The 24343-nt window shown below is 47.7% G+C and overlaps 1 protein-coding gene across 3 annotated transcripts in view; it reads left to right on the top strand.

The window, feature by feature from the left end:
- SPATA13 (spermatogenesis associated 13) overlaps positions 1-24343 on the top strand; it is a 340610-nt gene that overhangs the window by 243182 nt on the left and 73085 nt on the right. For all 3 annotated transcript variants that reach the window (XM_045455583.1, XM_045455665.1, XM_045455725.1), the window contains one exon: positions 15637-17373. In XM_045455583.1, coding sequence (XP_045311539.1) covers positions 15637-17373 — 1737 coding nt within the window. The remainder of the gene's footprint in view (positions 1-15636; positions 17374-24343) is intronic.

Here is a 24343-nt window from a genome sequence, read left to right as displayed (position 1 = left end):
GAGGAAGGCAGTTAATGTCAAGTGAGGCTCAGAGTTGCTGAGTGTGTTTAGAATCGAGGACCCCGCGGCCTCTCAGAATAGCGAGGGGTTCTGGGGAGGAAGCAACTCGATTCCAGTGATGGCTTGTGATAGGTTCGGTGGCCGATCAGGATGAAGAACACATCCTCCGTATTCCTGTTGGTCAGATGCGTGGTGGTTTCGACTCCAGACTGTTCTGTGGAATAAAAGAGAATGTGCCTGAGGAGGACCGAAGTTGAATAGCATAATTTCACAATCTCCCAGTGCTGCTAGAATTCCAGACGGGGAATATCAGTAGAGCCCGAGTTCTTAGCCGTTTTGCCTTCCTATCCGGATGGTGGTTCACACTGGCTGCTCTCAGTGATTAGGTCATGAAAGGCCTGGTGGGGGTGGAGCGCTTTCCAGATTGATCTTTAGCTGCAAATAGGTTTAACTCTGTGGTTCAGAGGGTCCCCAAACTTTCTCAGTCCCTGATCCCCGTGTCTTAAGTGAGTCTTTTATAGAACCCCCAGACCACAAGAAACACCTAACAATTCCACGTACCTACATAGTTTGAATTAGCTGCCTGAAAAAGGATGTTTTTAAGTGTAGAGAGAAAGAAGAAAGTTAAGAAAAGCTTCAACTTCTTCCAAAATTATTATGCTTGGTGCAATTTGAAGTCACACAGACGTCTCAAGAGACGAACAGTCACTCCGCTGTTGAAGGTTGGATATAGGTTGTTCTGATTTTTTCTTTTTTAACTAACGTTCACAAAATTCCTAGAAAACAGGACCCTCTAATTATGTTTGTGTTGTTTCCTGGGCAGCATTGTAATTCCGCAGAGCAGGCCCGTGTAGAACGTGGTTTCTTGGGCCTCGCGCAGTATCGGTAAACCCCCAGTTCCTGTGTGCGGATCCCTCATCACAGGGATGCAGTGAGAAATGGTGCTAATTGCCAACTTAGGGGAACGAGAGCTATGCTTAGGATCAAGCGGGTTTTAGGAGTTCAACCTGAAAATGCATAGTAATCACAGCCGTATTACCAGTAAGCACGTTGAAGGACCCGTTCCTGTTTCTCTGTTAGGCCCCAGTTACGCTTTCAGTTGGACAGGCAGACAGTTGGATGGTCTCAAGGGGACCGAGAGATGAGACTTGTAACTCCACGCAATTTTTTGTGATCAAAAGATGAGCGTTTTAATTGCGCGGTGAGCAAATTGAAGGTGAGAAGATAGTTCTTGCCAAAGGCTAATCGGTAAAAAGAAAGTGAGGACCTTTGTCACGAGGTGATACCACCGGCACCCGTGTTCTTGGAGCTCCAGGCGCTGACCTGTGTAACGGGAAGGAAAGACTCGACTCTCTAGACCGCATGCCCGATCCACCCTGTTTGCTATTTCCTTTTCAGTTCCCTCTTCCAGACCACTTGTCTCTAGCTGTCACTTAGGGGTGCCTCTCCGGCCCCCTCTTGTGGGGCTCCGCCTCCAAAGTGACAGGCTAACCTGGGGTCTGCGCCTCGAGCCCAGACCTGCTGCCCACTCTGGGCTCAGGGTAATCTGCAGCGGCCGCCTGAGCGTGTCCACTAGCGTGAAGACCGTTTGTCCCGGCTTGTCACCTGGAGTCACACCCGACTCGCTCCCCCTCACGGCACACACCCAGCCAGTCACCAGGCCATAGCGTTCCGTCTCCGGCACCGTCCGCGTCTCACAGCCCCCATCGTGAGCCGAGGCCACGGTTGTCCCATTCTGGTGGCTCTGTCGGCCTCGTAATTGCCTCCTCGGCCTCTAGTCTTGCTGCCTCCAGGTCCTTGGAGGTCGCCTGCTGCTGACAGTTCCCCTGACGCTCAGAATAAAGCCCGAAACCTCAGCCTGGCTGACAAGGCCCTAGCCTCTCTTTGCCCACCGTCCTCCAGCCAGGTCGGTACCCTTCCCCTTCAATCATGTGTCAGGTCCTAGTGTCGTGTCACTTCCTGAAGGAGGCCAGTTCAGGTGCCATAACAATGCAGAGTTTCTTACAATTGCTTCTTTTTTTTTTTAAGTTTATTTATTTATTTTGAGAGAGACAGAGACAGTGTGAATGGGGGAGGGGCAGAGAGAGAAGGAGAGAGACCCCCGAGCAGGCTCCACGCTGTCAGTGCGGAGCCTGATACCCGGCTCAAACTCATGAAGCCAAGGGATCGTGACCTGAGCCGAAACCAAGAGTTGGACGCCCAGGTGACTGAGTCACCCAGGCACCCCACAACTGCTTATTTAATTATACAGTCGACCCTTGAATAACATGGGGTTTAGGGGCCACAAACCCCTAACACATTCAAAAATCTGCATATAACTTTGGATTTCCATAAACTTAACTACTAACAGGCTACTCTTTAAAAAATTTTTTTTTGTATTTATTATTGTTGAGAGGGTGAGCGGGGAAGGAGCAGGGAGGGGTGGATAGAGGATCTGGAGCGGACTCTGTGCTGATAGCAGACAGCCCGACGCGGGGCTCAAACCCACGAACCGTGAGATCGTGACCTGGCCGCAGCCGGATGCTTAGCCGACTGAGTCGCCTAGGCGCCCCACTATCAGCCTGCTCTTGACCAGAAGCCTGACTGCCAACTACACGGTTGACCAACACGTGTTTGATATGTTGTATGTATCATGTCCCGTATTCTTGCAAGAAAGTAAGCTAGAGAAAAGGAAATGTTATCAAGCGAATCGTAAGAAAAAGAAAATACGTTTATGCTATTGTATCGTTCGAAAAAAGCCCGCGCGTGAGTGGCCCGGCACAGTTTAAAGGCGGGTTGGCCAAGCTTCAGCTGTGTCTCTGTCCTCGGCCGGAGAGCGGTCCGCGATGGCCGAGGCCGTGTGTGCCTCTACCCCTGTGTCTCCCCCAACACCAGCCAGCCGGGACGAACCAAGGAAGCACTTAATGAATGAATGAATGAATGATGCCTCACAAGAGGTTCTTTCTTGTTAAGAGACAAAGTTTTGAAACAGCCCACAGGAACTTCATTTCCATTGAGGCCGTCCGTGTTTCTCTCTAATTTACACTCCAGGGATGACAGACTTTGCTGGTGTTCTTACCTGCACGTGGCCCCGTGCCACTTACGTGGTCCCTGACTTGCCACGCCCCCCAACTCTTGCATCAGAACAGTTGGTCCAGGTGAGACCTATTGGGCCTCTAAAGTCGATTGCTGTATCGTTACAGTTCTGAAATTATAATTAGAGAAGACACGAGCCGGCAGACTTCTGGCAGGTGGTTTTTTGGCAGGGGAGACGCGAAGCACGGTTGTTTTGAAATGAAATCGAATACGGTTCTGTTGGCCACACTGAAGCACGCACTTGCATAGCTACCTTGGCAGATCCTGACAGAATGAAAGGGCAGGCTTTGTTTTGTGGCCAGGCACACTTAGACTCGCAGACCTTCTTCCTTAGAGGTCACCGCCTGGCTGGACCACTGCGGAGCCCCGAGCTCTGACATCACCGCCACCGGGGAAACAGCAGCCAAACGGGACAGGCTTGGGATGTCGAGATGCCACGGGTACGAGATGTGGCTGGCAGGCTAGGGTAGGGTTGCCGACTCCAGGGCAGGCCCGACCTTAGCGCAGTAGTGAGTTACGGCCAAGGACGCGACGGCAGGTTTTATCTCCGCGCACTGGCCTGCCTGGCTTTGCCCCGTCTCCGTAACATCGAGGACATTTCTGGACTGAGAAATCAGAGGAAGGTGGTCAAGAGGCAGAAGGAACCTCTTACGTAATGGAACATGTCAAGGGTGGGGGGTGGGAGCAGCTCACAGAGGATGGGTGTAAAGAGAGGAAGGTCAGAGAATTCCGAAGACAAACGCTCCTCCTTCCAAATATCACCAGGGTCTTTCTTGTATAGGAAGGAGGGTGCAAAGCTCTTCTTTATGCTTTTTCCACTCCTACCATATGACCCTAAGCCAAAGAAATCAGATTCATCCTTTTTATTAATTGCTCCCATTAATGAAGTTGAATGTACTCATAATTTCAGTTATTAATATAGCAGTCCCGTTACTATTGGAAACGGTTTACATTACAAATTAAGGGGATCGGGCAGATAATAGACAAATCTTAGAGGAAAATGTGTTTTAAATTCTGAACGGCTGACTTCTAACTTGACGTTTAGAATCCTACTTGTCAAAATTTGGAGACTTCTATCATTCATACCTCCACGTCAGGGTAGGGAAGAGTCCTAAGGTATAGATCATGCATGTGTGTGAAGAAAAGTTAGAGCTGACGTCACGAGGAAATAATGGAATTTAATATATATTTGGCTCCAGATCCGTCCTTTGGGAATTACCCTCGTTTAGGTACTCCATGGCTGGTCCTTACACACCCATCTGACACTGACCTTTGCATTGGCAGGATGGCTGTAGGGAGCGGGACGTGCTTCCATTGGTGAGTCCCAAAGCACTGACCTACGCACGTGGGCACCTCTTCTGCACCCGCGTGGACCGCGTGAGCTCTCTTACTTTTGCCTAAGTCCAGATGTGTGTATAATAGGCTTAAGTCCATTGAATTCACATCAGAGTATTTCACTTCTTTTAGATCTAGAAGTTTTGAGCTGGAATTTCATTTCCTAGTCATGTTTTTTTGTACTAACCGATAACATTACAATGTGCGCTTTGCAAAAGAAAGGTGTCGTAAGCACGGTTAATATTTCCACGAGAATGTTCCGCTCACAGTGAATTTGCTTCTCATAACAACCCTGTGAAATACTCCCAATGAAATGTTAGCATCACATTGGGAAACCTGAGGTCGGGATGGGCGGCAGATGGCCTGGGTTCCCAAAGGGAGCGAAAGGGCAAAGAACCCGTGCCCAGGAATTCCGAGCCTCCTCACGGTGCCCCTTCTCACCTAACCTGCCTTCAGCTGTGACTGTTTGAGGGGTGGGCTTACTGAGAGGGACACTCTCTGGGTCTTGTCTGCTCAGCCCTGGCTCTTTCCAGGTGCTCCCAGAAGGCAAATCTGTTTCCTTTCCCAACTGCCTGGACTCAGGAGAGTAACCGGGTTTCACCTCGTACGCTACTCCACTTTGCCTTTCTTAGGTTCCAGATACTTAAGTCTTTCTTGTTCTTTAGTTTTTTTGTTTTGTTTTATTTTGGTTTTAGCACGTAAAGTGGTTTTAAACTTTCCACAAAAGACAGAACATAGTATTCATTCCATTTTAGGCTCTGCCAAGCCTCTGACGCATATATTTTTGAAGTTATTTTACTTTGAGAAAGGGGTGGGGGGAGAGGGGCAGAGAGAGAGGGAGAGAGAGAATCCCATGCAGGCTCCGTGCTGTCATCATGGAGCCCGACATGGGGCTCAATCCCACGAACCGTGAGAGCATGAACTGAGCTGAGATCAAGACTCAGACGCTTACCTGACTGAGCCACCCAGGCGCCTGCATCTGATATGTTTAGAACGTTATTAAGCCCTGTGTCGGAGAAACCGTGTCAGTAGCATGTGGTGCCAGAGTATTCCCGAGTCTGATACGTGCTCCTGTCACGTTAGGCCCCCAGAAGCCTCTGGCTAGCGAGAGCCAGAACGTCACGTCGGGTGAATGAAGCTGAGGAAGAATGGCACGGCCACGGTCACGGCCACGTCTCCCCACAGGCCCACTGTTGGAGGCTTGGGTGGATTTGACGGGCTGTGAGGCCCCACAGGTTGACACAACAGACCTGACTGGAAAGAAAGTCAGAAGTGAAAATGGAAGGAAAGGAAAATGCTTCCGGGGCGGGTGTGCGGAGGGGTGGAGATTCTAAGGGATAAAGCATGGTTTGTGTCTTACATTCACTGCCTCCTTGTATGTAGTGCATTAGTGGGGAGGGTCGATGGTAAGGACAGCCACCGTGACAGGCTGTATCCACAGGATGGATCTCAGCGAGCACCCAGAACCGTGCCCTGAACAAGGAAACCAAGTGATGAGACAGCAGGTTATGCGATCCCACGGAAGCTTCTGGCCACAAATCTTGGTGTGTACAAAGAATGGCAAACTCCAAAGAAGCCACTGGGGAGCCCTCTGAGTTGCCCGTGAGCCCCTTTTTGGAGGACAAATATCTGCAGAGAAATTGGCACCAACAGTGAAAGCCTGAGAAACATGCTGTGGTTTTTGGTTTTTGGTTTTTGTTGTTTACCACCATGAACCTTCCTTGCCAGGGTTCTGCTCCTCTGTCCCTCTGTGAGGTTTTCCTTGCAGTTGAGGCCCGTTTGCATTTCCAAGCCACGGGAGAGTGTGAGAATATGGTTTCGTCAGCAGCAGCAAGAAGTTTTCTTTATGTTCCAGAACAATGTCTGAAGTCCCCAGCATCACTTCTTCATGCCCCGGCGGTATGAATGATGTCTCCCAAGGATGGACTCACCAGAATAGCCTCTTCCTCGAACAAAGTGGCCACAGACCAGCTCCTGCCCGGCCTGGGCTGTGCCGTCCCACGGGCAGAGGTGTGACGTAGGGGGCCTGTGTTCAGGAACAGTTGTCCGCTACACTGGCTTTGTTCCTCGGTGGCGTCATCCACGTTGCTGCCCAGCATGTCTCCCGGAGGAGGATGTCCGCCAGGAGGCGTGAAGGGCTTACAGGGACAATATCCAAACGTCAGTTCAATTAGAAGACAATTTAAATTAGACAATATAAGGCATTTTAGCAACTGCGTCAATATGGAAAACAATAGGAGACTATGGGATACCTGGCTGAACAGAGCAGGGAAAAAGTGTTTTCTGGACCTCTGTCCTCAGTGATGGCACAATGGGCTGCTGTGACGACCCCCAAGTTAAAACTTGTTTGGCTGCTGGGTAGAAACAGAGTTGAAAGTTGATCTGATTTCCCCCACGTGCGGTGTTATAAACTGTGGTTCTATGCTTAGAGACTCATTTTATGCAAAACACAAAAACAAAAACCTTGAGCAGAAAAAAAAAAAATTCAGGGAAAATACAATGCAAATATACACTCCTTAAATTTTTTTTTTTTGAATGTTTATTTTTGAGAGAGAGAGCATGGGCGTGTGTGTGCAAGTCGGGGAGGGGCAGAGAGGGTGGGAGATGCATCATCCGAAGCTGGCTCCAGGCTCCGAGCTGTCAGCACAGAGCCCCACGTGGGCCTCGAACCCACGAACACGAGATCATGACCTGAGCCGAAGCCGGATGCTGAACCGACTGAGCCCCCCAGGCGCCCCACAAATATGCACTCTCATAAAGTTATTGAGTGTATCTTACCCAGCACTGTTTACACGCTGCATTGGTCCTTGGAAGGGGTCTCTGCAGCCCGCACCCAGTGTTTTGGACTGTGAGTCTGATGACGCGTGGCCCCAGATTCTGCAAACCCGCCTCTAGCAAGTAGAAACATTGTTTTTGCTCCAGTGAGCTTCAAAGTGCCTTCAAGATGAGGGCCATCCATCTGGAAAACTTGCTCTGCTCTGAACAGGAAGTGCAAGGGAGATACAGTTTCTGTGGTGACATCAGTTTTGGCATTGGCTACACGCATTAGGTAGTCCTAACCATGAACTCTGGTGGTTACTGCCGATGGCAGACAGGGGACGAAGTACAGGGAGTCAAGACAAGCCATCTTCAGACCTTTAATTTGGCAGTGACTCTCCTGAAGTGTTCCGGGGCCTTTCAGCTCTGAGGTTTAACGTGGGAGCGGAGGGAGGGGAAGGAGAGGCTCGGAGGCTGGGACCCTGCTGGGTGCTGGAGTGAAGGGAAGCTTGCGTCAGCTGTCCCCCACATCCAGACCCACTCTAGCGTGTCTTGCTATCCCTGCCTGACCCCCAGTTTCAGAGATCAAAGGAAGGTTTTCCTCTCTTTGGTCTAAGGCCCGCCTTGGCAAACCCTCATTTTCTCCACCCCTTCCGCCCCACGGGACTGACAGAGCAAGCACCTATCCCCACTGGGAAGCCCCGTCTCACCCACAGGAATGTGGTTTAGCCTAGTAACCCAGATAAAGACAAGCCAAGACAATCACACGGCTTGTATGGAATTGACACCTTTCCCATAGACACAGTGGTTCAGTCTCATCCAGAGTTCCCTTTTCGAGTACACTTCCCATTTTTAAACACTTCAGTGATTGGATATTTAAACGAAGCCAGAGCTCTGGCTTTTTTGAGGCATCCTCCCCCAATTCTTCAACAGAAGAGACTCTAAGGATACCAGATCCACGGGTGAGGGACATTCTTCCTTTGACAGTCATGTACACACGGGGGTTGAGATGTCCGAGGGGACGTGAGAGGTTGAAGAGAGGGAGAGTATCTTATATTAAGGACTGTGAGGGTTTGGGGGTGGGAAGCAGATTCCTCCCTGGAACTACAACCCACAGTTGAGTCTTAGATATATTTTGCTATGGAAATGTTGTAAATCATGTTAACTATTAACTATTATTAGTTAAGTATGGTTTGGGGGGCAGAGTCTAGGGAAACACATTGCCTATTCTACCGTTAGAGTAGAGCCTGTTCATCTAATGCGGGGTGCTAGAATTTCCAGCTTCTGCTCAGAGGCTTGGTTTCAGCGAGGTTCTGGGAAAGATAGTGGAGTGAATAATAGAAGGAAGAGACCTGGCAGGAAGAGAAAGACGGAGAATAAAATGGGCAAGTTCAGCATCTGAGAAAGACTTACTACCAGGGGGCTTTCTTTTTGGCAATCCCCAAGCTGTCACTTACTGGAAATACAGTTCCACGTAATGGCAATAAAGTAAAGCATTTATCGTCAAATATTTAGAAATTAATATTTATCAGAAGGTCTTCGCTACATGCCTGTGTCTTTTTTCATAGCCATCTTGGTTGACATGATCGAAGTTCATGATTCGGGTACTCAGATTACAGTATAGCTAGACCCGATTTAGGCTAATATGATAATATATGCTGCGAAATAGAGCCTCTTATTCTCTACCCAAGTATGAATGCATTTAACTTTAATTCCCTGGATAAAGAGATTTATAAAGGCCTGCACCAGCTTAATATATATGCCAACTCACTTTTGTTTTACATTTAATAAATTAAAATAGTTTCATTGAACTAAGAGTAGGGAAAGTGTTAGAGTATGGGTTGTATCACATATTTCCAAGACATACTTTATGGAATGAATCTTTTATACTTAAAAAAGAAAGTATAATTTTACAGAAGAAAGTCACTTTCCTAATAATCACAGTTCCTTTGGACCCTCTTTGAACATTTTTTAATTCAAATTTTGCTGATTAGTATTGAGACAGATAGATGGAAGTATATGTTATCAGTATATACATTTCAACATTAGTATTAGAAAACATTTTTTTAAATTTTTTAAAATCTTTATTTATTTTTGAGAGAGAGCGTGTGAGCAGGGGAGGAGCAGAGAGAGAGGGAGACACAGAATCTGAAGCAGGCTCCAGGCTCTGAGCTGTCAGCACAGAGCCCGACATGGGGCTCGAACTCACGAACTATGAGATCATGACCTGAGCCAAAGTTGGACGCTCAACCGACTGAGCCACCCAGGTGCCCCAAAGCATCTGATCTTTTTTTTAATGTTTATTTATTTTTGAGAGAGAAAGAGACAGAGCACAAGCAGTGGAGGGGCAGAGAGAGAAGGAGATACAGAATCCAAAGCAGGCTCCAGGCTCTGAGCCTAGAGCCCGATGCAGGGCTCGAACTCACAAACCGTGAAATCATGACCTGAGCTGAAGTCAGATGACCGACTGGGCCACCCAGGAGCCCCAACATTAGAAAACATTTTAAGTGTGTTATGAAATGTTTATAAAATTCTTAATTGTCCTACTAATTCAGATGTATATTTTGTGTAATGTGAGCGTTCAAATGAGTAAACTCTGGATAAATTTGATTACCTACTGAAATGAAGTACCTGTATTGATAGTTAAAAAGTGATCAGTTGGGTAACTATTAACATGTCAGTATTTACTGTATACAGTGTATTAAATTTTCCTTTTCACTGAATGTATAAAAAACATCCACAAAGTTAGATGTAACTATTAAGATAATGGAAGATAAACATTAAGTTGAGCTTTCTACCACAGGAAACTAGCTGCTAACAGTATTAGTATTTTAAAAATTGGCTTATCAGTACCCTCACAGTATACAGAACACTCTGTGTTGTGATTGAAACTGATAAATTCCAACAGTTTCAGAGACACCATTCTGAAGCTAATTAATAGCACTTCTATGGTGTTCAGAACTTTCTCATAGTTCTTTTTCCTAATGGCATCATTTTAAGGCGCTGGCCGGGGAGGCTGCTAACATTCTGCAGTGCAGAGGACAGCCCTCATGGCTAAGAGCTACCCGGCCCCGCATGTTATGTTAACACACCTAAGGTATTCAATAACCCACTGAATGCTGAGAACACAGAGTTAAATAAGACCTCGTTTCTGACTTTTCAACCTTTTTAGGGTTTAGCAGAGAAGGGAGACTGAGAAACCAGAATTACAGAGCAGTATGGTAAATGCTGAGAAGGGCCAGTGTATAAAACAGACCACAGAGGGGCACCGGGGTGGCTCAGTCAGTTAAGTCTCCGACTTCGACTGAGGTCATGATCTAGCGGTTTGTGAGTTCGAGCCCCACGTCCAGTTCTGTGCTGACAGCTCAGAGCCTGGAGCCTGCTTCGGATTCTGTGTCTCCCTCTCTCTCTGCCCCTCCCATGCTCATGCTCTGTCTCCCTATGTCTCTCAGTAATAAATAAACGTTAAAAAAAGATTCTTTTTTTTTTTAAATAGACCACAGAGAAATGGCATCTGAATTGGACAGGAGGAAGAGCGTTTCTCGAGGGAAAGGTCAATTTGAATTAATGAAAGTTAATTAGGCAGAGCACATATTAATCAGTCAGGAAAAGAGAAACATCTCTAGGTGTTTCACACACAGAGAATCTAAAATAGGATTATTCTTACACAGCCGAGAAACAAAAGAGGAGAAAGGAACTCAGGTGAACAATAATGGCAGGAAAATGCTACTGACCCAGAGGCTGGGGCGATCAGGGGGGAGGTGGCTCTACTTGAGCGGGGCACTGGTGCCCCCTGGTGGGAGCTGGGACCTAGGAGGGAGGAGCTGGCCAGCAGAAGTTGGAGCAAAAGAGGAGACCAGCGGCTGCTGGAAATGCCCCTGCTGTAGCCCATGCAGAGAGAAATACCCTGGTGTCTACCTTCCCCCCACACACATCATCCCCACCCTTGGCCAACTTGGCCAGAAGCCCTTTGTCAGAGGAGCCTGGGAATTGTGCTTCCGTGTAATACAATGAGACAGAAATGGCTGGAGAAAATCAGAGCAAACAAGGAAATAACCCAAAGCACAGCAGCATGAGAAAGCCTCACTGTAAATAATTCAGCATGGCTAGAGTGAAAGGGATCGTGTGCTCGGCTGAGATCTGACATCTTCTCAAGGTTCAGAGGTGGCAGCTGGGGATACTAGATGAAGTGGCAGGACTCCGTTTGCAGTGTTTTGGGAAGGACGCCGGCCAGCTTGGAGGTGAGTCAGATGCGAAGGCAGGAGATTTTTCAGGAGGCTAATGCAGGTGTCCAAGTGGAAGGCACCGGCCTAAAAAGGCTGGAGGTAAGGCTGCGGCAGCCACACTGAGCATGGATTGTTGAGACTGGACTAGAATCTCTAAACTTGGTGACCAAGGAAGATCTGGAGGGAAAGGAAGTGCTGTAGGATCACCCCCAGGTATGGGCAGTGTGGGCCCAGGCAAGGCCACCATGAGGCAGTGCTGGGTCCGAACCTGGTCCCTCTGATTCCCGCTCCACTGTGCTTTCCACCCGTAGTGGCCTGACGAGGAGTATGTGTCTCAGAACCACTGGGTCCCAGGGTCCTAATCTTTACAGCTAGGTGTTAGATGTTCCCAAAGGGAATCTTCTACTGCGCTGTGATCGAAAGTTTTAGACTTTCAGATTTCAATATATTTTCCTCCGGTGGCACGTTTTCTGTAATTTACATGAACACATTACAAATTGTTCAACCTGGTATATAGTTCTGGGTTTCAAATGCAAGTATTCTAAATTCATATTTAAAAATTATTGGTCATAGTTGTTTTCAGAGAATTCTCATTATGAGTGAAAGGAAATGTTCTATTCTAAAGTTCATACACCCCAGAATCCAGCTTGTAGACAATGGATTTCACAATATTCCCATCTAAAATTCTTCTTGTATTCTGTTCATAAATCTCTCTGGCAGAGCTCCCACAATTTGCAAGACTTACTACAAAACCAGTGATTGAATCACAACCCTTGTTAGTTAATAGAGGTCAAAGTATTAGTTCTAAATAATGCTACTTGGTATGTTTCTCGGAAATTCCAGGAAAAGCCTTTTTCCGTGATTTTCAGTTTCATTCCAAGCAGCACACAACAATCACATTGTTCAGCTGCATGAACGAAATAGTAAGTCACTGGTCTTTTAAAAAGCATGTTGCCCCAATCAAAAACTCGGCATTGTGTATATTTTACTAGATCTGTAACTTAAGGTTTAAGTAAATACTTAGACTTTGTAGTGTTGTAAAAATTTAAACATCTTCACATTGGAAAGATATGTGGGGATATGGCGAATTGTTACGTTGGCATAGACATTGACAAGGCAGGATAATAGATAACTATATTACATCAAGATAAACTTAAATAATTTACATATGTGGCACACCGTTCTTATTCTCAAAGAGTTCATAGAAGTCTTGTTCTGAAGGCAGCCATAAAAACCTATCATTATAAATATGTCTTGGTAAAGCAATTTGGTGAGATGCCCATAACCCACAGAGTAAGGGGGCATTAATTTTAGGAGCATCAGGAAGGGATTCCCAAAGATGATGACACCTGTAGACAGTCTCAAAGTGTTAGACCTAAAGGGATGTGGTTTTCTCTAAACCTGTTTTCGCCTTAATTTCTACTGCTTCATGACACTGAGCCATCCTTCCAATTATATTGTTCTACTTAATAGAACAATAGGGTGACCAGACATCCCAGTCTGCCAAGAACTTCTCCGGTTTCAGCCCCGAGAGTCCCATGTCCTGGAAAACACCTTACCCCTGGGCCAACTGGGCCAACTGGTCACCCGAGTTTATTGCCTCTCAGTCAGAATTTAGGTTCTTGGATCTTCCTTTGCTCATGCCAAGTTCCCACCTAGAACGGGTTATCACCTTGTCACTGTTTTGAGTTTATCGTGGGGCCTACACATATCCTTGTACCCAGCAGAGGTTCATGAATTAATTGGTTGGTTGGTCTACTGTAGACATAAATGTTGGCACCTGCCCTTGGATAGATGGCACTGAAGCACAGATTACTCAGATGACGGTACTCAAGATTCATGTGACAGCACTGAGCTTAAAACCTGGGCCTGCCCCCATGCCTGTCCTAGAACATTCCCAAACCGACGCAACATTAAAATCGAGCACTGCCTGCACCCCTGGAGACTCCAGGGGCAGCCTGACACATTTTCATCCTTCGTTATAAAAGGTCTCACAATGCCCTCAGGTTGTCTCCGTCCAGCCAGATTACAAGAGAAGGAGCATGTCTGCTCCTCTGCATCCAGTGCAAGTCGCAACAAGGCCATTAGTATTGTGTAATATGCCATCAGTCGGTGCCTGTGACTGGACTCGATGTTAGCATAAACTGTCTGCTTCGTTTTGAGATTGTGAGAAGCCGAAACAACCACAGTCCCCTGTCCCTCTCAGAATGGGTGAGGGTGGATGGGATACTCAGTGGGAGACTCATTTTGCAATTGTTTGTAGATTTCACACCCAGCCTCAACGCTAGGATGATTCAAGTTTCTGCTTCTTGAATGGCTCATTCAAATGCAGCCCACAGCTCTTCAGGATCCCTAATTTCTCCATTAGAACATTAAACTGCAGAGGCATGTGGTAGTCCCATTAGGCTTCTGAGTAATGGAATTGAGTAAATGGACATCAGACAGGCTCCGGGCTACATAAGCCTATGTAGCCTCCCTGGTCCCAGATGGAATCAGCCCTTGAACTGGGAATCTCCCTGGGAATCCCTCAGGGAGCTCCATGTAAGGGCAAGTAAAAATGAGCCCATGAGAGAATTTACAGAGTAGAATCAGATGAGACCTCTTTGCATGAGGTCACATTTTTTTCTGCACTTGAGAGGACTAAGCTAAATTGGGACTTAACCTTAAGGTTTTTATGCAAATGTCTGCTCCTTTTTTTCTTCTGCCTTTAATATTGCCTTCCGAAGAGTGGCCTTGACTGGCATAAGGACTTCGGGGATTTGACTTGAGTTGGGGTTATGTCACGAGGCACTGAACTTGGCGTCAGACACCAAGATATGGGTTCCTATCCCAGCACTGCCCCTCTCTTTCTTCATTAGTTTAAAGTAGCGGAGAGGAGCATAGGCTTCGGAAGAGGCAGCTGCAGGAACCCCCAGCACCCCCTGCCCAAGTGTGCATTTGGTTATCTATAAAATGGAAATTATCCTGTTGATCTTACAGGTTAATAGGAGTACCCAGTGGCAGGTCGTTTCAAAAGCCCTTAGCACAGGGGCCTGACATGTAGTAAACGCTTAGCGAGTGGTGGTCTTTTATGGTGAACATCGCAATCTTTCCTACACGTCTTCACTGGCTAATCACTAATTGAGAAGGGGGTGGCTGTGACATTTAAGCTGGCCCACCAAGGCTGAGCAGGCCGTGGCCTAATGGGCAGAGAGGAAGGAGAGCAACATGTTCGCTTGGGGGAGACAGCACGGACTGCAGGTGTGTGGTGGCCTTAATTAAGGGCATGGGGAAAGAAAGACGAAGGTGCAACGTTGGTTTAATTTGAAGTTTTGTGTCTGAATTTCTAATATTTAAGTAATATCCTTATCTCCCTCCATCCCGCAGCCACTACGAATCCTGTTGACAGAGGCCCTTCACTAATGCTGTTTCCTTTACAAAGCCCGACCTCATGCATGCAGCCTCAGCTTGTCCCTTCTGCTTGTGTGTCTCTGTAGCACTTTGGGTATTTTTGTAGACAAGTGGGCAGCTGACAGCATCTTGGTCTTTGCTACAGCTCCTTACACTGGTTCTTGTAGCCAGTCTGCCTGTCAGCTGCGTGAAATTTAACATAGGTTGGTATTTTACTGTAACACGTTTTGAAATAGTTGTTGGTGGGTTTTTTTATTTAATAATTAAGAATTTCTTCCATTTCAAATAAAGAGAAGGCCCAGTGTGGAATAACGCCTTGGCCTTGGCATTCCAGCAGTTTTTCAAAAGTTTTAAACAAGTTTCAATGGATTCAAGGATTTATTTACCTTTGCATTGAATGCACAACCCATAATTATCTTTTTTTTTTTTAAAGGAATGTATGTTTGCATTCTTCCTTTTAATTCATTGTGAAATCAATTAGGAAAGGTAAAACTTTAACTTAATTTAAAAGTTTTTAAAAAATTTTTTAGAACGTTTATTTATTTTGAGAGGTGGGGGAGGGGCAGAGAGAGAGGGAGAGAGAATCCCAAGCTGGCTCCACGCTGCCAGCAGGGAGCCGATGCGGGACTCGAACTCCTCAATCCTGAGATCGTGACCTGAGCCAGAGTTGGACACTTGACCGACGGAGCCAGCCGGGGGCCCCTAATTTAAGACAGTTTTGATCTGATCAACCCTGTCATGAGGCATGCTTCTTTTATCCCGGCAATTATTAGCCAAAATGAGAAGCCGCTGTTCATAGAGGTTCTTCCGTGGGAGGCAAATGACTAAATCCCGGCTTTGTTTTCCACTCCAGGCTGTGGCCACAACTGAGGAGCCTGATGTGCACAGCAGGTGCCAAAGCCCGGCTGGCAGCAGCCTCGGAGATGAAGGTCTGCGTCTGGGGCCTGTGGACACGGATGTGCATGTGGGTTTGAACCCCGCTGCCCTGTGGCCACGGGCTCGCCGCCCCGAGAACATGACAACAGCCCGGAACGGCCATGGCCGACTCGCCGCGATCCCCTGTTCCGTCTCTGATTCCAAAGACCCCAAAATGGTGACCTACCCAGCGTGTCAGAATGGAGGCTGCGGCAGCAACCCCTGCGGGGATGCGGAAGGCGCCGCCGAGGCCAGACTCAGCCCCGCCAGGCTCATCCGCCTCTTCTCCGTGAGCAGGAAGAGGGCCAGCGCCAACCCGGAGAGGCCCCGCTCCATGGTCCTGATGGGAAATTCCTCCACCTGGAACGCCCTTGCCTCCTTCCGGAAAATGGGGTCTTTTAAAAAACTGAAGTCCTCCGTCCTTCAGGGAATTCAGAACCGAGAGGGGTCAGATGCGGCAAAGGAAGACGCCCCGGAACGCGACCCGGGGAAACCCATCCCGAACGGTGCTGCCGCCGGAACGCACACCGGCAGGTGCCCCTCCTCGGGGCCGGCGAGCGACCCCGCCGCCAAGGCGGCTCCCGGGGGCGCGTCGGACTGCTCCGACCCCGAGGAGGCCGACGACGCCTTCCAGAGGAGCACCCACCGGTCCCGCAGCATCCGCCGCGCCTACGGCCTGGGCCGCATCAGCTTCCTGGATGGCGAGAAGCATCAGGGGTCCCAGAACCACGTCGGGCCCCTGGCCCCCGTCTCCCAGGAGCCCGCGCTGTGTGAGATTCTAGTGAAAGACTCTGAGAACAACAGCATCGTCTACCGGAAAAGCAAGAGCACCGACAACTTGAACTTTCTGAAGAAGAGCTCCTTCAAACGGAAGTCCACCTCGAATCTCATGGACCTCAAGGGGGCGCCCGAAAAGCCCGCGCCCCGGAGGACGCTGAGCAGTTCGTCCGCCGACTCGGAAAAGTTCGGTGGGGCCGAGAGGAGGACGAAACGCTGGAAGAGCCCGCTGCGGGCCAGGGACTTCGACAGAGTCCTGAGGTTTGTGAGCAGCGCCGCGGACGCGGCCTGGCGGAGAGAGAGCCCCCGGAGCGGGGCGCCCCCGCCGGGCGAGGCAAGCCAGAGGCTGCAGGTGCACAGCAGGCTGCACGACGCCTACTCCCGCCGCGTGTCCACCAGCGCCGAGCGCGAGTGGAGGAGGTGCGCAGGCGCAGGCGCAGGCGCGCACGCCGTCCCGGGCTGTGGCCCGGCGGGGGCGGGGAGCCCCCCGGGGGACGCGGCCGCGTGTCCCCTCGAAGCCGCAGGCTCCCGGGCGGCGGCGAGCGCGGGTCCTGGCGCCGGCAGCGCCTCGGCGAGTCCGGCCGCCGAGGACCCGGGCGGACGCCAAGCTGGCAGCCGGTTTACCTTCGAGCCGGAGCAGCCGCTCACCCCCCAAAGGCCAACCACGCCCAAGCCCCCCAGCCCTCAGAGCCCGGGCGCAGGAAACGCCACGTGTCCCAGTAGTCTCAGCGCGCTGTCCCTGAGTTCAGTGGACAGTGAAGAGAGGGCAGAGGGGCCCGCGTCCTCCCAGGAGTCGGCGCAAGCCACGTGTGACAAGGGCAGTGACGACAGCAGCGTCGGCAGCCACCCTCAGCTGAGCCCCCACCTGGTGTCGGGTCCCGAAGAAAGGAGGGAGGAGGTAAGGGCCGGGCGGGGGCCCCTTGGAGGTGACCGGCTGCACACGGGGTACCTGTCACAGCGTCTCCCTTCATGTCTCTCGGGGGTTGCCAGTGCGCTGGGGTGTTTTCCGCTGGCATTCGCCCTCTTGCCTTCCCCTGCCGTAGAAGCAGGCGGCCCCGTGCTAATTGCACCGCCATCAAATTCCTGCCAGGTTGCTCTTTACCAAGTTCACAATCATCTCCGCCTCTCGTAATAAATTGCCACCCAGTGCAATTCCTTGAGACGGCACCACACCATTCATTCAAAAGCAGATTCCATTGAGCACCAACCCCATCCTAGATTCTGGGGGGCGGAGGTGGGGGTAGTTGATAGAGACCTCTATCCACTCTATGCAGCTAGTAGGCGCTCTCAGAAGTTTGATTTTTGCAACATTGTGTATTCCCATAGCTGTCTTCTCTGTGTTTTCAATTGTCTCTGTATCCTTCCCAACAGAGTACATGGAAATGAGATTCTTCACGTTAAGACCCCGTTCAAAGTCTCTTTTATTTCCTAGGAATGAATTAGAAACGTGCAGTTTGATACCTGTCAACCTCCGAGTGATGATGGTTCAAAGACATTTTTATGATGGTTACTTGACTTATTTTTAGAGAACGCAAGCATCTCATGAATTGAATCAACTAATAACTGTCAAGGCGACAGGAGCAGTGTTCTTTTCATATCCTGTCAGGTATCCAGACAACTTTGCCTGACTCTGTAATTTTCACTTATTTATAAATGCATTCAGTACAGTACAGAGCTAAAGGATGAGGAAATGCACCCATGTGTGTATGCTGCAAATTATTCTGCAAGTATATTTCTAGACTGTTTTATAGGTATAAATTGGCGCTTGCCATGGAAAATAATCCCCTGGCAACTGTTCCTTCCCACTGATCCTTGGAGAGGACCTCAGTTTTGCCTTAATGTCTGTAGATGAGGGATTACACAGCCGCTTTTGCAAACTTGGGAGCCAGGATAGCCTCTGGACCGTATGTTTTCACTTTTGCTTTTCAGAGAGTCTTCAGAAGTAGAAAGCCTATCACAGGTCACTTTGGGGAGATCTCAGCCCGAAGCATCCCCGAGGCAGCCAGAGGAGTGAGGCTTTGTAGTTGTGAGTCTGTATGGAGACCTCAGGGCCAGTGTGTCTTTAGAGGTCTTAGATATTGACGGCCATTTGCTCATTTGCATATTTCCAAAGAAGCCTTGTGGAACAGTTGTAAGGACACCAGACTAGTTGCCAGCCTTTGAAGGAGCTCCGGTTCTGCTAGCTCTGCTGTACGTAATTGGCCAAAGCCTGAAGCGGGCTGGGCTTCCTTGACTCCTTTGATGGATGATAAGACGAAGTGTAATTCCTTCCACCACACATCCAACCTGTCCCACAGATGGTTTAGAGCCCCCCTTCATCGCTCCTGGAGGAGCCCAAACTCTCATCCCCTGCTCCAAAATAGAAGATTTGCATAGTTCTAGAGGCTTCTTTATGTGAAAGGTGGGGATTTTATTTTCTACTTAATGAAATTAGTGAAAATCATCATTAAAATATTTTCTTCCTGAGTGCATATTAAGTGAACATATGCATGTTGTTTTCAGAATTATTTTGATCATTATATAGTTTACCCATATATTTGCTAAATATAATTTAATTATACACAGTTAATAATTTAATAATATATACAATTTAATTTCTACCCACAAAGAAATTGTACCAAAGATACAAAGCAGGGCACAAGTTATCAAAAGTGCACATGTGTGGATAGATAATTCTATAAATTTGTCTCCAGATGTTTATCATGTTAAAAAACTTTTTTTAATATTTATTTATTTTTGAGAGAGAGAGAGAGAGGGGGAGAGAGAGGGAGACAGAGGGAGACAGAGCACAAGTGGGGGAAGGGCAGAGAGAGAGGGAGACACAGAATCTGAAGCAGGCTCCCGACACTGAGTCAGCACAGAGCCTGACATGGGGCTCGAATCCACAGACTGTGAGATTGTGACCTGAGCCAAAGTCACATCTTAACCGACTGAGCCACCCAGGTGCCCCAGATGTTTATCACTTTTTAAGTTGGATTTATTTTCTCAAACTTAAGCTTCCTCGTGTGTGTGTGTGTATGTATGTTTTAATGTTTATTTTTGGGAGAGAGAGCACAAGCAAGGGTAGAGGCAGAGGGAGAGGGAGACACAGAATCCAAAGCAGGCTCCAGGCTCCGAGCTGTCAGCACAGAGCCTGATGCAGGGCTTGATCTCACAGACCACGAGATCATGACCTGAGCTGAAGTCGGACGCCCAACTGACTGAGCCACCCAGGCGCCCCTCAACCGTTGTAATTTAAAAGCACTTGTTGGGGGCGCCTGGGTGGCACAGTCGGTTAAGCGTCCGACTTCAGCCAGGTCACGATCTCGCGGTCCGTGAGTTCGAGCCCCGCGTCGGGCTCTGGGCTGATGGCTCAGAGCCTGGAGCCTGTTTCCGATTCTGTGTCTCCCTCTCTCTCTGCCCCTCCCCCGTTCATGCTCTGTCTCTCTCTGTCCCAAAAATAAGTAAACGTTGAAAAAAAAAAAAAAAAAAAAAAGCACTTGTTGGCCATCTTGTATAACATTACACAAAATTAAATTTCAGTTTCAATGTACTTTAACATACAGTGGGTTATTTAATTCAGTGATAGTATGGTTCTACTTACGTGCTTATAGCTAGTTGAAGCTGTGGTTAGTGTTGAATGTAATAGAGGTCGAGGGGCGCCTGGGTGGCTCAGTAGGTTAAGTGACCGACTTCGACTCGGGTCATGATCTTGCGATTTGTGGGTTTGAGCGCCACCCCCCCCTTCCCCCGCCAGGGCTCTGTGCTGACAGCTCAGAGCCTGGAGCCTGTTTCAGATTCTGTGTCTCCCTCTCTCTCTGTCCCTCCCCCATTCATGCTGTATTTTTCTCTCTCTCTCAACAATAAATAAACGTTAAAAAAATTTTTTTAAAGGTTGAAATCTGTATATTATATATATATTTTTTTTATTTTAAAAAAAATTTTTTTTTTCAACGTTTATTTATTTTTGGGACAGAGAGAGACAGAGCATGAACGGGGGAGGGGCAGAGAGAGAGGGAGACACAGAATCGGAAACAGGCTCCAGGCTCTGAGCCATCAGCCCAGAGCCCGACGCAGGGCTCGAACTCACGGACCGCAAGATCGTGACCTGGCTGAAGTCGGACGCCCAACCGACTGCGCCACCCAGGCGCCCCTGTATATTATATTTAAAATGAATATTATAATGCAGTTTTCAATAAGGGAGAATAGTTTAATGTAGAACCATTTACATATAAAATGCCACTCTCAAAGTGACAAAATAATCTTTGGAAAACCATTAGCAGTTTCACAGGATTTTGTTACTGTGAAAAGGGTGGGAACATGTCCCGCTACTCACTATAGAGAAATCACCGCGTTAACTTTATACTTGTGCCACCTAGTGGTAAATTTCCTTGTAAGAATAACTTTGGAAGGATGCCCTAGAATTGTTCCTTGGTCCGGAAATGCAGCTTAGCATGTATGCTTGTGGACAGTGCTACCTGTTCCCTGATAAATGTACAGGCACAGGAATTTAGAATGTTTTCGCTGGTTTTCCTACCAAGTCACAGGATAATTCCATCGCCTGAAATAGCGAATAGGAAAGGGACCCTGTCCTTAGTCATGCAGTATAGATTCAGAAGCGTGTGGTAGTGTTGAAATATGCCATAGATGAAGCTCTTTTAAATGATGAAAGTCTGTTGTAACTCCTTAATAGGGAGCTTTAGTCTTTTAGTAGATGTTTTTAATTTGGTGTGAATCCCGGCTCTGCTGTTCCAAAGAGAGCCACCAGTGGAGCAAACTGCTGAGCTTTCCCTTGGCCTCAGTCTCCCCAGCGTAGAATGTGGGACAGCTCCATCTGCCTTGGATGTTTGAGGGAACCAGGGGCATTAGGTCTAGCAAGCACTTGGCCCAGTGTTGAACACTGGCTGTCACTGTGTGATGATCACTATCCACTTAGATGATGTTTCCATCCTAGATTGACCTGACTTCTTGAGACATGGGCCAGTTAAGGTCAGATTTTTCCAGAAATGGTTTTTGACATGCCACTGTGTTATAGTCTTAGGGAGGACTGTGAAGATGTTCAGTCCGTTAGTTTGATTGCACATTAATTTTTTTTTTTAAAGCATGAGAGTGTGGTTAGGTTTAGTTTAGTTTAGTTAGGTTGCGGGATGACTTAACATTTACGCATTCATTCAGTATTGCACAAAGCAAACTTGCTGAGCACCCACCAGGCGTAAGACACTCAGATATAGCTCTGTAAGGATGTCGAAGACATTATAAATGAGCTAAGATGTATGTAAATCATATTGGAACTATGTAGATTAAATCCCACGAAAGAGGCAAAAACCATTTGCTGCGGGATTTCAGAAGAGTTGTAGTTTTTACGCATGTATCAAATCAAGGAATGCTGAATAAGGGTGACTGAATCTCATTTGAAGAAAGTGCAGTGTCTATACATATAGTTTCAGTGGTCAGATGGGTAGGGCTTTTATGTGATGTGAGAGAACAGGAAGGAACATAATTCTGTTTAGTGTAGGAGAAGGATCAAGTTAAAGTGAAATCATTAAGCCTGGGTCATGGACACTTTTGAATTTAGGGTAAAGAATCTATACATTCCTTGGTAAGCACCACAGAGTCAAGGATATTTTTGAATAGAGAAGAGCCAAGCAGAACTGTGTTTTGAGGAAGTTAATCCACCATCAGTAAAGAAGAGAATTGGAAAGAAAAGTGACCAGGGAGAAAGCTAGCAGGAATTTATTGCCAAAGAGAGCTCAGAGGTAATAAGGCTCTAAAAATGTGGAGATGGAAATAGATATATAAGGAAGGAAAAGGAGTGAATGAAACAACGCATTATAAAGACTAATGTACCTTGTCATTCAGTATTTACCTACCTGCTTTGTATGCCAAACATAGAGAAAAGAAAGAGTTAAAGAGAATAGCTATTCTTGTTCTGATAGATTCATATTCTAATTGATAGACTGGAATGGATACAGATATTATTGGAATGGATACAGATATTATGATGTAGTGTGACGTTTCCAGTGAGGAACATACAAAGTACCATGAAAGCACCAGACAGAATTATTAACTCTGGATAAAGAGTCGTATAACTGGAGGAAGACAGTTGAGTGGGGTCTTGAAAAAAGATGCAGGGGGCAGCACTTGAGGGGCTGCAGGGTTTTTTTTTTTTTTAATTTTTTTTTTTCAACGTTTATTTATTTTTGGGACAGAGAGAGACAGAGCATGAACGGGGGAGGGGCAGAGAGAGAGGGAGACACAGAATCGGAAACAGGCTCCAGGCTCTGAGCCATCAGCCCAGAGCCCGACGCGGGGCTCGAACTCACGGACCGCGAGATCGTGACCTGGCTGAAGTCGGACGCTTAACCGACTGCGCCACCCAGGCGCCCCGGGCTGCAGGGTTTTTAGGCCAAGTGGAAGAGTGTGCGGGAGGGACAGGTACTATAGACATAGGGAGAAAGTCAGCCAGAGGAGTTATCTAAGCCTTCTTTTCCTCCCCAGTAAACTGGGGGTGGCGAGGGTACCTGCCTGTCACATGGGGTTGTTGTGAAGATAAAATGAGGTGATGCAGGTAGAGAACTCCACACTGAGCTTTGCATAATAAGTGTCCCCAAAGATGATAATCTGTGGTGCGAAGGGAACTGCACGTTCTCTTTGTACAGGGTGGTTGGTTAACTTTTGTACAGGGTGGTTGGTTGGGTGGAGAAGTGGGAGATAAGATTGTAAAAATAGGTCTTACGAAGTTAGGAAAGCCCTTGCTTGGAGTTTGGACTTTACCCTGCAAGCAGTAGAAAGCCACAGAGGTGTTTACCAGGAACCACAGAAGGGGACGAGCTCCGTAGAGAGGATTGGTGTGGGGGCAGTCCTGGGACAGAACAGTCCTCAGTAGTCTAGTCCAGAGGAGATGAGATCTGTGCTAAAACCATGGTAAGGGAGGGGAGAGTTTGCATTTCAAAATGATCTCACAGTTTATTTATTAAAAGGTAACTTTTTTAGCGTTTTATTTATTTTTGACAGAGAGAAAGAGACAGAGAGAGAGTGAGCATGAGTGGGGGAGGGGCAGAGAGAGAGGGAGACACAGAATCCGAAGCAGGCTCCAGGCTCTGAGCTTCCAGCAAAGAGCCCGACACGGGGCTTGAACCCACAAACCACAAGATCATGACCTGAGCCGAAGTCGGACGCTTAACCGACTGAGCCACCCAGGCACCCCTCACAGTTTATATTTTTAACCAGCATTTGAATGTTTTGGGGGAGAGCGAAGTCAAACGTGATGAATGATTCAGAGGATGCTTTTGTGTTGGAATCAGTAGTCAAGCCATGAAAACAAAAAACCAGAGCTGAATTTAGGTTATTATCCTAGCCCTTCCACAAACATTCTGGTTCCTGGTGGAAAATCCCTTTCCTTTTCTAAGCCTCCGTTTACTCAAACACTCCAGTGTTTTAGGATTTTATCATTTTCTTCCTCAGGGATTTGTAGCTTCAAAATTGTTGGAAGCCATCATACAATCCGATCTTCTACAGTTAAAGCGATTTGAGCGCCTGACTGGGAGATTTTGTAGTATACGCGTTGTTACCACGTGGGGTTTTAGCTTGCCCGCCACCCACTGGGGTGGCCCCCACCCCAGAAGCACTACTTGCGTTTTTGTTCCTGCCTCAGAAAAAGGAGGGTATTTTGTGGCACCACAAGGTACAGTGTCGCTAAAGTAAAACTTCCTTCCGACTTATAGTACTGGAATAATCCAGTAGGTGAGCAGGGGCTAACGTCAGGCCTGGTTGCAATGTGCATTACAAATTGTGGGGTTTTATGATGATGATGATGATGGGTACTTAACGCATAATGATAGCGGCAAAGGTCTGTTTTTCATGTGACTTATTCAGAGATACAGATACCT

The sequence above is a fragment of the Leopardus geoffroyi genome, chromosome A1 (genome assembly GCF_018350155.1).
Source record: "Leopardus geoffroyi isolate Oge1 chromosome A1, O.geoffroyi_Oge1_pat1.0, whole genome shotgun sequence".
In the NCBI taxonomy this organism is placed as follows: Eukaryota; Metazoa; Chordata; class Mammalia; order Carnivora; family Felidae; genus Leopardus; species Leopardus geoffroyi.
This window is presented reverse-complemented; position numbering and strand designations above follow the sequence as displayed.